A 12,791-nucleotide genomic window follows, 5' to 3' on the forward strand; every position below is an offset into this window, starting at 1 on the left:
CTTTTAAAATGGAGGTAGAGTAGTAGAGTGACCGTATGGATATATATCTAAATTTAGATAAATCTAAAACATCCATTTTGCAGATAGAGGTAGTATATTTTTAAACCACATCTATCACCTCAGACCTTACTCAACGGACACACATCGAAAACCATTAAACACTTTCCCTAATCATACTTTTTGACCGCTTGGGATTCTCTAACTTGCTCAAACCAAGTTAGAGAGCTACAGTGCCCCTGACTTGAATTGATTTCTAACTGTTGGATCAAAAACGAACACCCCATATCTCATGCTACATAGCAGCTACAGTACACAGCTACTGTGTTGATTGCAACAGTACCATCGCTACAGTTTTTAGCTGCAGTACCTAGATCCTGCCATTCATTTGCAATCCAACGGCTCATGTACCAAGTTAGGGAACTGTAGCTCTCTAACTTGGTGAAGCCAAGTCAGACAAGCTGCGCCGTTTTTTGACAGCCCATACCAACATTTCCCCACCTCTTTCGCCATGTCACCTCATTTGGATCATTGCGTGAAAATCAACGCAATACTTTTTTGGACTACACATGATGTCGAGGCATGTTTTGTTGGATGGAGGGGGTTCCTAGGTTGAAAAGACTTTTTTACCCTTAGTTGAATTTTAAACCCCAAAGTCGAGGCTTAAACTAAACAATCAAATAAACTCCCATACGAGATAAAAACTTACCGCGTGTTCACCAAAATATGTGCGGTTCTAATGCTAGTCGTTTTAATTTTATCTATACTCCTGAATTTGGAACCCATAAGGAAGTTTTACTTTTTCAATAAAATAAACATATTAATATCGTGAGGATACCAATTACATTCAGCTCTGTACTAATAAAATATCCATCATGTATTAAGGATGCACACAATCAAAAGGAACAAATAAGGATTAAATGTCTCGACGATGAACAACCACTCGCAACAGCACACAAACTAGCACCAAATACGACACACGAAACTACAAATGAGATTCTTAAAAAGCCATCAATAGATCTTAGGTTTTCACCTTAAAAAATTACCGCGTATGAGAATTACACGCGGTAAGTTTTTATCTCGTATGGGAATAATGTACAAGCACCCTCGTCGCTTGATCGATAGATCTTAGGTTTTCACCTTAAAGTAATTATGAGATCCCAAAACAATTTAACGAAACCATTGCGAGTTTATCACCAATTAAGGTTAGATATTGGATTTTCACCTTGAAAATCGAGACTCAGTAATTAAAGAGCACCACAAAAGGAGGAAAAAAAAATCCTCAAATACTTTGCCCACCCTTGTCGATGTCGTTAGTACAAGTAAGAGAACACTAGGCTCTTTTCATCGCATCCAAGACTCCCACCTTTAGTACTACTCCAATTAGTAGTCTTGAACTCAACCCGAGGCACGAAATACTCAATGAATAATTCCCTATGAGATGTGATTAACCGAATTTTCTCGATGCGACATCTCGAGTGGGTCCACAATATCTCGTGCAATTTGAATCTTGAAGAGAAACAAGGGATATCCATCTCCTACATAGTCGGGTTGCAACATTCTGACGTCGATAAGATGACGTGGCTCCCTCCACATTAGCGAAAACTGAAGTCAATACTTACTGCGACGGAAAAAGAAAAGCCTCTCACAATCAGAATTTTGTAAGCTCGTCTGCAATCGAAAAACACAGGTGATGGGAAAGACGGCTGCAGAGGCCAGCTCGTGCGACACGATGCGGCGGCATTTTAATTCCTTTGATTAAAAACATAAAAGCGGCCCCACTTGCTTCTCACTGACACTGGGTCCCGGGTACCCACGCCGGCGGTGGCGTGGCGGACCGGGACGGCCCACGTGCGCGGCTCGTGCGAGCGACGGGGCTCACTTATAAATGCGGCCCTCAACGGCCACCTATCCCCTCTCCTTCCGCGTCTCCCTTCCCCCAAATTCCGACCTCCCCCAGCGACCCGCGACGGCGACGCGGCCCCGCGAAGACTTATCGGACGCGACCTCGCCGTCGCCGGCGGAGAAGCGGCCAGCGGCCGAGCCCCCGTCGCGCGCGCCGGCTCCGCGGTGAGTCCCCCCTCCCGCCCATCTCCGGCTAGGACGGTGCGGATCCGGTTCGATTTCGCATTGCTCTGTTTCAGTACTAGTTCGCCTTCTCCCTCCTCTGGGGAATTTCGCGGCCCGCTTTTGCTGGCTCTTTGCGGCGCTGCAGTTTCGTGGAGCCTTCCTGGAGGAATCGGGAGGTTTCTGGGTTTTGCGTCTGCTGGGAATTTTCCCTGCCACATGATTCTGTGTCTCGCCCCAATCGGCGACTTGGTCTGGAAGATGCCCGTAGTTTTATCCTTTATCGATCCATGGAGTAGCATTTTCCTGTTTTTTTTTTTTTGTATAAGCAGCGAGCAGTAGTATTTTCTGAAGGAATGTTTTCACGAGTTAGCTCATGAGCCGTAGTTTTCATATCTCTGTACCTTTTCACCTGTCACGAAAATGCTGGAGGCGGTAGATCTCAGAACACCTTCGAACTCAAATGGAATATATGGATGAGAAAAAAAAAACTCAGTAGAAAGGCCCGACAAGCTTTCCCTTTTCCGATAACCTGCGAGAACAACTCGGGCAACTCTCTGGGAAAATACTCCCACACTCCGGTCCGGTATCTTCTCCCCTTCCCGGTTCCCCACAGCGCCGTCTCTCTCTGTTCCACCCAAGCACGGCCGCCGCCTCGAAGGTATCGCCCACGTACTCAACCGCTCTACTGACCCTGACCTGCCGTGAAGTGGAGATCTACCCGGCCGCGTACGGATTTTCTTTTGGTTGGTGGCGAACCCTAAGTCGCTCGTCTTATTCCGCGAGTTCTGTTCCGGCGTTTTCCCCGGTCAAATTCGCCTCCAATCCGCCCACTCCCTCGCGGATTTGCTACCCGCGCGGGGGAAGTTCACACAGAATCTAACACTCACGTTCAATCAATTGCAGAATTGATGCAGCAGCTCGACGAATCGCGCCGCCCGCTGGGGTCCGGATCGCTGAGCGTTTGATGCGATCGGGCGGGTGCTCCTGCCTAGCAGCCAGACATGGACGTGGTGGGGATGGTGGGGCGCGGGGTGGGCCGCGTGCTCTCGCAGGGCATGTACTCCGTCGCCACGCCCTTCCACCCCTTCGGCGGCGCCGTCGACATCATCGTCGTCGAGCAGCGCGACGGCTCCTACCGCAGCACGCCCTGGTACGTCCGCTTCGGCAAGTTCCAGGGCGTCCTCAAGGGCGCCGAGAAGGTCGTCACCATCACCGTCAACGGCGTCGACGCCAGCTTCCACATGCTGCTCGACAACTCGGGCCAGGCCTACTTCATGCGGGAGCTCGTGCCGGGCAGCGAGGAGGACTCTGGGGCTGGTTCAGGGGTTGTTGTCAGCGAGCCTGAAACCCCGCTGCGGAGTAAGAGCGACGGCGAGCTTTACATGGGGTCCGGTGGTGACCAGTTGGGCGGCTCGGAGCTGAACGAGGAGGAGCAGACTGGAGATGAGTTCGATTCGTATCTGGAGGAAGCGGAAGATTTGGCGAAACAGGCTGAAGGGGGCGCTTCTGAGATGCTTCTGGTCAGCGTGAACGGGTGTGTTCTGACTGCTCCCATTTCTTCGACCGAGGAGAGTATGGATGATGTGCAGCTAAGCGACCCGCAGTTCCACCTGGGACCTGGGCAGAGCTCCAGCGGGGACTTCAGCCGCAACGGCGAGGTGTGGGAGTCTGGCATTTTGGATGATTTGTACATATCACAGGAAAAGGTTAAGTTTGATTCTGAAAATCCATCGGAGGCTCTGGAGAAGCTTCAGGATGCATCGACTGCAAAGGAGGACGAGTCGCTTGATATCTCAGTTACTGAATCTGAAACACTCCATGTGTCGGTTGATGACGGCGAGGCTTGTGTTGCGTCGACCCATGAAGCTGAGGTTCAGGTGGTGTCACAGTCTGTGAACAATGGTCTGAATAATCAACTGCTGAACCTGGAAAATGAGGCTCATGATGTTTCAGGGAACAACAGCGAGGGCTACCAACCCTTGCCCGATAAATATGATGCCCTTGATGTCTTGGAGAACAGTGACGAGGCTTATATACCCTTGGCCAATGGAGATGAGGCTTGCGATATCCCACTGGTTCGGAATGATGAGGCCTGCAAGTCTCCATCTAAGGTAGGAAAGGTTTGTGATGGCAGCAATGAGAATATTGAGGATGCGGCTCAGAGTGTATCACGGTCAGGTACCAATGGTCTGAATTATGAACCGTTGAACGTGGAAGATGCGTCTCCTGATATTTCAGAGAACAGCAACAAGTGCTATCAATCGTTGCCCAATAAAGATGAGTCTCTTGAGGTCTCGGCGAACACTGGTGAGGCTTATGAACCCTTGGCCGACAAAGATGAGGCTTGTGAAGTCCCACTCGTTCAGAACACTGAGGCTTGCAAGTCCTCATCAAAAGCAGACAAAGTTTGTGATGTGAGCAACGAGAATGTCGAAGACGAGGTTGATGTTGTATCATGGTCTGGGAACAATGGTGCGAGTCATCAACCATTGATCGTAGAAGGCGAGGCTTGTGATATTTCAGGGAACACTGATGAGGGTGATCAACTCTTGCCCATTAAAGATGAGGCTATTGATGTCTCAGAGAACAATGATGTGGGTTATCAACCAGTAAGCAATGAAGACGAGGCTCGTGATATTCCTCTGGTTCAGGATGATGAGACTTGCAATTCCCCAGCTAAGGCAAGCAAGGTTTGTGATGACAGCAATGAGAATGTTAAAGCTAGTTTTAGTAGATATGATACCTTCAGAAGTTGCTTGGATTTGACATCACAAGATGATGGAGATTCAGGAACTGAACCCTTTTCTCCTGAATTTGACCACCAGAGGGATTCTCAGCTTAGTTCGAGTAACCATTCGGATATTGACATAGATCTGGGTGAAGATAGAAGTGAAACTGCACAATGTGATCAATCCGATCCATCAAATCATCTAGAGGAAGTGGATGTTTCAGAAATTACTTCAGATGATAATATAACACAAGGCGAAGACTTGTCCTGTGAAGGAGATTCTGATGGCAGCAGCAAAGACACCACCCCTTCTAAAGCTGCAACCTGCAAAACTGATCGTTTACGGTTGTCCCCAAGAATCAGCGACAAAGACAAATTAGGAAGCATTCCGGAGCACCCAATAGCGGAAGAGGAACTAAACAAAGAAGAGCACCCTCAGTTACAGAAGGGTTTGGGTAAGCTCATGTCAGATTAGCAAAAAAAATTCTCATTTTTGTAAGGCAATATTTCATACCTCATAGTTTTGCTTTGCTTTTGTACTGGCAGGATTTGAGATTTCTCTTTGTGGGCACATGCTACGGCCAGGTATGGGCCGAACATCTGCTGATGAAGTCTTCCAACAACATCTTGTCCCTGAGGAGGATCTCAAGTTGTCTGGACCATCAATAATAAAAAATGCAAACCTTATTGTCAAAGTCGACGGGAACTATTTCGTATGGAGTAAAGTTTCTCATGTTGTTCTTGGGAAGGCTGTATTTGGTCCAGACTTCTCCGTAGAACCTGTTGATGCTATTCCAGTTGAACGCCAAGAAACACCCCGTTCAGGAGAAGATTCTCTTGGGATGTCTCCCTCAAGCCGGAGATGGAGGCTTTGGCCCATTCCATTTAGAATATCAAGATCTCTTCAACGGAGTAATAGTGATTCTTCTGAGGATATTTTTCTTGACACAGAGACAGTATTGAGTCCAATGGATGAGCAAGCCCCAGAGAATAATAAAAACCAGTCACCAAGAAAGCAATTTGTGCGAACTTTAATTCCCACTAGTGAACAGGTGGCATCTCTAAATCTGAAGGAGGGACAAAACATTATAACCTTTAGCTTCTCCACCAGAGTTTTTGGGAAGCAACAGGTTTATGCTTCTTTTTTTCTTAATTGTTTCATCTTGTGTATTTTTGGTATCTGCATAGCATATTAATACTTTTTTCTTTTGCTAGGTTGAAGCACATATATACGTATGGAAATGGAATGCTAAAATTGTTATATCCGACGTGGATGGAACCATCACAAGGTAAAGTTTATAGTTCGCTTTCATATTGTTGTTGGTACCTTAGTATTGTTCAATTTATTCAGCTGCTCATCCCTCAGATCATCTCACCAAACTGTCAGGTAAACTATAAATCTTATGGCAAACTAGCATAACTTTCTAGACACAAAAAATTCCGCTATGCATATGCATTAACTTCGTATTATTAGATGTTGCCATCAGGCATCTTTTGTTCATTATATGCATGCTTTGTCAAGTTCAAGGCAATATTAATTAAAAGAAGGGTCCGCGTTATACTAGATTCAAACACAACTGAAATTTATAGTACTTTATCTGAATTGTGATTCCAACGAATCTAAGAATATTGGGAAAAATGCTGCTAATTTAAGCTGTACTTTGGATTGTTAAACTGAGGGGGTGTTTGGTTGAGCTTTTAGCTTGGCATTCCGGGCTTATAAGCCAAAGTTGAACCAAACAACAAAAACGAACACTGCGTTTGCACAGCCAGACATGCTTTTTTACACTACAAGCTCAAAGCACGCCGTAAGGTGTTTTTCCTTTGGCATTCTGCGTTGCACAAATTGCACGCCCATATGCCCCTGCCACTTATGAAGAAATTACGTCCAACTGCCACCGGATAAGCCCGAGGCATCCCTGGAAACCGGGCAGAACCCACCCCCGTCGCTCGCATTTCCCCTCCCCACACAGAACGATGGGAATGTCGCCGCCGCCCTAACCCTATCTCAGCCGGCCGGAAACGGCCGCTGCAGTCCATGTCCTCCCCGTGCTTGTGCGCCTCCATTCTGCAACCTCCCAAATTGCCCTTCCTCCCAGTCTCCCACCGCATCTAGGCGTGCAAGAACTCTACTCCTCCGGCCAACCTGCTACTCCGGCCGTGGCGTGGCTGGACCTGCTCCTCTGGCCGACCTAACTAGTCGCCTGACCTATCCTGGCCGCCTGCTACTGCTGCTCACCCGAACCCCTGATTTGTATGTTGTATTAATGAAATTGATAGTTCTCTGGATGTGTTGCATCGATGGATTTGACTGTACTGAAGGCTCTAATACCGATCTGCTAGTTGGCTGTACTGAAATCAATGGTTGTCTGAATGGGTTGGCTGTACTGAAAAGCACAACTAGTGCAGATCTGTTCTTGGTTCATTCTTTGCGTGTTCATAGTGTAGAGATGTGTAATTGTGCTGTTGTACAAACAGATCTGCTAGTTGTGCTTGCATTGGTTCTCAAAGAAATCCTGATAAAAATGTAGTACAAGATGATGAAATGCCTATTTAACAGCATGGCGTGTATTTGGTAGCACACTATACCATGCTAAAAACACAATATGCCACGTGTATTTGTCAAAATGATTGTGAACAATAGCTCTAAACAGTGAATAGGGCTAAATAACTGTATTGTCATTAAATTGGTACATAAACAATCAACATTAATGTTAAAAAAAAGTCAACATTCTTAAGCTCAAATGTTTGGTCTTTTCTTAGCTTAAAAAGAAAAAAAAACTTGGTATTTGTCGACATACATATGTACAATAGCTCAAGACATATATAGCTCAAGAATTACTGAAGTACGATTAAACCTGGCCATTTTGATTAAGCAAGTACATAATCAAGCTATCAGCATCCTAGGGGCATTCTAGACTTTTTACAAAAAAGCAGACAGCCGATAGTCAGTTTGCCAAATGGTCTCACTACTTACAGCAGCTTTCCATGGCAACAGGTTTTCCACAGCCCACAGCCCACAACTGCTTATTCAAAAGCCTCAGCCCAACCAAACACCCTCTGAACGAATCAATGAATTATTTTGATTCTAGATTATATGTAAACTCTAGGTGCAAACTTGTGCGCTTGTCTAAGATGACCTTTTCCTATTAATGCTGGAGATTTTCATCCACTAATTCTCTCATAAGTTGGATTATCACAGATAATTTGTTTGCATGTAATTTCTTGGAACGGATTTCCAGCAAATATTCTTTTTGCTACACTGAAAATTTCAGTGGATAAGCTGCCCTGGAGTAACTGAGTTAAAGCTCAGGTCTATCCGATGAATTTGGCGGCTTAGTGCATCTTTTTTCCTTGCAGTGTAATATGTATGTGTTTGCTATAAATTATGCAACAGCTGAATGTGAGTGGTTAATGTTGCATTCAGGTCTGATGTCCTGGGCCAGGTCATGCCTTTAGTTGGACGGGATTGGAGTCAGTCTGGTGTTGCTAGACTCTTTTCTGCAATAAAGGTGTGGAAACAAACAATCTTGAGTTTTTGTTTCAGGTTTCCTTTATCTTTTTCTGAGATTGTACCCAGTTTTGCGCAAACACCTTCTGATGACTCTTATTTTCCAACTAGGAAAACGGTTATCAACTAATATTCCTTAGTGCCAGAGCCATTGTCCAGGCATATCTGACAAAAAGCTTCCTCTTCAATTTAAAACAGGTAAAATATAATAGTTGCCATTTGTTGTTTCCTTCTGCCACTCTTTTCAACTTGTGGTGATCTGATCATATATGCGTAGATGTATGTCTCTATTGTTGTTAGTATGTCTACGGAGTTGGTTATGTACTCAACCAAGTATACCCTGTTACAATTTTGCAGGATGGGAAAGTACTGCCTAATGGACCTGTTGTGATTTCACCTGATGGTTTGTTCCCATCACTCTACCGAGAAGGTAATATCATCTATTAACCATTGGTTGAATGTTTTCTTAATTATGGTTATTTTGGCAAATTAATATGTTATTTGGATTTACTTGACACTACTGGGTTGATCTTTAGTTCACCTTGCACAGAAAATTTACGGTCAATAATAATTTTCTCCTTAGTGCAATATAATTATTGTTTTGCATCTTCTAATGTTTCCTCTGTTTTTCACAGTTATACGAAGAGCACCACATGAGTTCAAGATTGCTTGTCTGGAGGTAAAGTATCAGCTTCCTGAGTTTCCTTGCTTAGCCTGTGGACTTCTCTGGCATTATAAGTTCATCTTATGGCCTATCTCTGTTTAGTTCTTCCATGGCATCACACCCTTCTACTGAGGGTTTGCATGGGATTGGTGGGGTACAGTTTTAGTCACATAAGGATACATGTATTTGCATCTCATATTATTTTTCTTTGACAGGACATTAAAGCACTTTTTCCTTCCGACTACAATCCATTTTATGCTGGATTTGGCAACAGAGACACAGACGAGCTTAGTTACAAAAAGATGGGAATTCCCAAAGGCAAGATCTTTATCATCAACCCGAAGGTATCTGGATTACACTAAGCCGAAGTTAGTAGTATTGTGCTTGTGTAATTGCCTCCTTACTCTTTATCTTTTTCTCATGCAGGGTGAAGTGGCCATAAACAGTTCTGTTGATGTGAAGTCATATACCTCCTTACATACCCTCGTCAATGACATGTTCCCTCCAACAACTCTGGTTGAGCAGGTTAGTTGTCCTTCTGAACTTCTTAGTATTTTGCAGTGGTTCTAGACATAGTGTAACAGCGTTATAAAGTAGGTGACAGATAGCAATCGTCAAACACCCAACATAAAGCTCACAGATGATGGTTATAGTCTCTTACATTTTGGCTAATTCCACTCCCGTATTCTACCGTTGTAATACATTTGTTGAGTTGGAGAGTTCAGATTATGTTGATTTGCCTCACGTATTGATTTTAAATTTCCATTAAATTGTCGGATATTCGCGATGAAAGGAAAGCATAAGAAAATTCTTTTGTTCATAGACCTTGTAATTAACATAGATCAGTTTTTTTAACTAGATATCCAGAATCTAGGATACTGACATTTTTACGTGGTAGGTAACATTTGATCTAATCGCCACACATAGTCAGCAACAAAAAATTACGAAATGAAACAATAATTTTCCGCATTTTTGTAAGGCCTGTTCCTGCATGTTTGTAAAATGCCACATTGAGTTTTTATATATGCAAAACACTCATAAGATTAGCTACACCTGCGCAGAGGCATGTTTATCTTTTTTCTTCTACTCCCTCCGTCCTGAAAATCAGATTTGTCTAATTTAGACACAGAACTCGGACATTCTTCTTCCTGTACGATAGCATCCCACTTGCTCATGCTTTTTTCGAAATTCAAGTGATTTTCTGTTCTGATCATCAATGATAATGCGGTGCAGGAAGACTACAATTCCTGGAATTACTGGAAGGTTCCGCTGCCAGACGTTGATTTGTAGTGTAGCTTTGACAAATACAGAAGTAGGCACAAGTAGAGTCCGCAACAGCACGCCAGGCAAGTTGTTCGTGTACACTAGTTCCAATCGCCAGAGCAGAGCTCTCAGTTCTGTCTGCGACCTGTAAAGCATCTCGAGAGTTTTGATCACTGTTGCAGAGGTTCCAGAATTTTCCTTGCTCCGGCGCAGCTCTGTCACGATCATTCATCTTTTAGGTAGTGATCTGATTGTCATCATCGTGAGACTGATTGCTGCTGCGTCTGGAGGCCAAGACTGTCGGCATCTCACAACGAGGTAGCCCGAGCTTGTTAATATATGTACTGTACCTGCATTGCTTTCCTTGTTCCCATAGCTGTAGCTCGTCTGCCAATTAGATTACTCGTGGTACAGGAAAACAACTGGGAACAGAGACTGTCGAACACGATGTATGTTGTATATGGAATAGAAATACGACTGTGCATTTCTTGCCTCATTTACACTTCTTGCGCGGTATTGTGTCGGTTCATATTGGTATGGAGCCAGTTTTAGGCTTTTAGCTCGCATGCCATGCTAACTGACGCTTGGCAAATGGTGAAGAAGCATTTTCACTAATTGGTTCTCTAGAAACATTTTATATATTAAAAAAAAGTTCCCTGGAGACCTGGTTAGCGCTCGAGCAGCTGATCCTGAGCTCGGTACAATCTTCTCATTCCTGAAACTCAATCAGGATGATTTGGAGTCATGGAGCTTGTCAGGTTTCCAGATCAAGGGATTGAGCGATTGTTGTGGTGTAAGATTGGAAACATGTCTGTTTTGGGTGATATTAAGCTGGTTGTGTGGAGAGAGCGATGGATTACCCTTGGCTGAATTGGCTGATCCTTAATATTCCTCCAACATTACTCCTTTGTCACAGCTACAACTACTAACTCTCAAAGCTGTAGCTTCGCCCCTAGGTCTTAACACTACAGTAAGATCATTTTACTTGAAAAGCTAGGCTATTTCAGTGATCCATAGGCGAGGGACTCTCCATAGGACCTCTCCGAATACTGGCTGCATCTACATAACCATAATTGTTGTTTTAATGAAAGAGGCCCCTGTATATGTTCGATAAGATGACCGTTGAGGTGTATTGTCTTGGTTACACAGGCCACTCCCCTCCACATATTTGTAAAAATGCCTAATAGATGTAAAACAACAACAAACACTGCGTGTTCCGAATTGTTCTATTGCCCCTGCAGCTTTAGTCTAATTGGAGTTTTTGGCGTCAGAAGGCATTGCTTCTATCCCTATGTGAGGTTGAAGGCACTAACCTCTCTGTATTTCAAAAATAGAGTCAATTACTTGCTTCTCAAACTGTTGTTGTTGTAATTGTTTTTGAGCTTGAAGCTCTTCGCTCTGTTGTTGCGTCCCTTTGGCTAGATCTGCTTGGATCATATCCATTGATTCCTAGTTAGTGATTTCTCTGTTCCATAATTCTTATCGTGGTTTAATTCTACAATTTAATCCGCTGAGGTCAAGACACTATCTGCAAAATGTCTTTTTATTTTTTCCTGTAAATTGGATATTGGACCCTTTGCCTGATTTGTGTTCTGCAGCCATTGGGCTAGTCATAGTGGAGAGTAACATAGAGTAGTAACATGCATATGTTACTAGTTATGTCACTATCTTCATAGTGGGGAGTAACAAATACTACCTCCATCTCAAAGATTAATACTACATTATTTTTAGAAAGTTAAACTATGTCAAGTTTAACTAAGCTTTTACCGAAAATCATTAGCATGAAAAATATAAAATTAATATCATTAAATAGACAATGAAATATATTTTCGTACAACATCTAGAAAATATTATATCTGTTGATAGTTTGTTCTTAAAGTTTGGTTAAACTTTACTTGGTTTGACTTTTCAAAAAAATATACGACTTAAGCTTTGGGATGGAGGTAGTATGTGGTATCATGTAAACTCGTATTTTTTATTATTATGGTAACATAGCTAGTTACCACAGTATTTTCCTTCTTCATTTATTGTCATACCATGTCACTAAAATGTGTTAGGTATACTATGAGTTCAACGGAAAAATCCGTGCCATGTGGTGATCAAGGAGGGCCCGGGAGGAGACAAAGGAGTAGTTCCTCGAGCTTTGGGATCACTACCTTCCTTTCCACTCCTTTTATCGGTGAGAAGCTAACGTTTTTGGCAACACGCGAAGGCAGGCAAGTTCCATCTGTTTCTCTACCCAATTCCACGCAACGCAGTGCCACGGTCGAATGGACGAAAAGCCATCACGCAGACAGTCAAAAACTAACAAATGTACCGTGGAAGGATCACAAGGCGTGTCGTGTGGGCGTGACCAAAATCGAACCAGCCATACACACACGGTCACCTCATCTGGCACGCATGTAACAAAAGCCAGTGACGTGATCATTAAAGCTGGGGTGGAAATCTAACGTGGATCGTTACTCGTTAGAGTGAGCTAAGCAAGGTGCGTGCGACCTTTAATCACTCACCAGTCAGATGCTTTGCATAGCTTAATCGCACGTCGCGAGCACGAATCT

At 43.8% G+C, this 12,791-nt stretch overlaps 1 protein-coding gene across 2 annotated transcripts; it reads left to right on the forward strand.

The window, feature by feature from the left end:
* Positions 1-2,623: 2,623 nt before the first annotated feature.
* LOC127321157 (phosphatidate phosphatase PAH1) lies at positions 2,624-10,729 on the forward strand. Of its 2 annotated transcripts, none has more exons than XM_051350202.1 (11): positions 2,624-2,725; positions 2,971-5,250; positions 5,342-5,925; positions 6,011-6,084; positions 8,223-8,307; positions 8,418-8,504; positions 8,664-8,736; positions 8,942-8,985; positions 9,186-9,314; positions 9,397-9,495; positions 10,204-10,729. In XM_051350202.1, exons 2-11 carry the CDS (start codon positions 3,069-3,071, stop codon positions 10,258-10,260), a joined length of 3,414 nt encoding a protein of 1,137 aa, XP_051206162.1. In that variant the 5' UTR covers positions 2,624-2,725; positions 2,971-3,068; the 3' UTR covers positions 10,261-10,729. The 2 variants fall into 2 exon arrangements, with proteins under 2 accessions (XP_051206162.1, XP_051206154.1); XM_051350194.2 differs by having other exon boundaries at positions 2,652-2,810.
* Positions 10,730-12,791: the final 2,062 nt, after the last annotated feature.

The sequence above is a fragment of the Lolium perenne genome, chromosome 1, assembly GCF_019359855.2.
Source record: "Lolium perenne isolate Kyuss_39 chromosome 1, Kyuss_2.0, whole genome shotgun sequence".
Lineage (NCBI taxonomy): Eukaryota > Viridiplantae > Streptophyta > Magnoliopsida > Poales > Poaceae > Lolium > Lolium perenne.

Bases quoted from the DNA above. Each gene is read 5' to 3' on its own strand.
- LOC127321157 (XM_051350202.1), top strand. From the start codon at position 3,069: ATGGACGTGGTGGGGATGGTGGGGCGCGGGGTGGGCCGCGTGCTCTCG. The intron at 6,085-8,222 runs GTAAAGTTTATA...TGTTGCATTCAG, and splicing joins GTGGATGGAACCATCACAAG to GTCTGATGTCCTGGGCCAGG. The intron at 8,505-8,663 runs GTAAAATATAAT...ACAATTTTGCAG, and splicing joins TCCTCTTCAATTTAAAACAG to GATGGGAAAGTACTGCCTAA.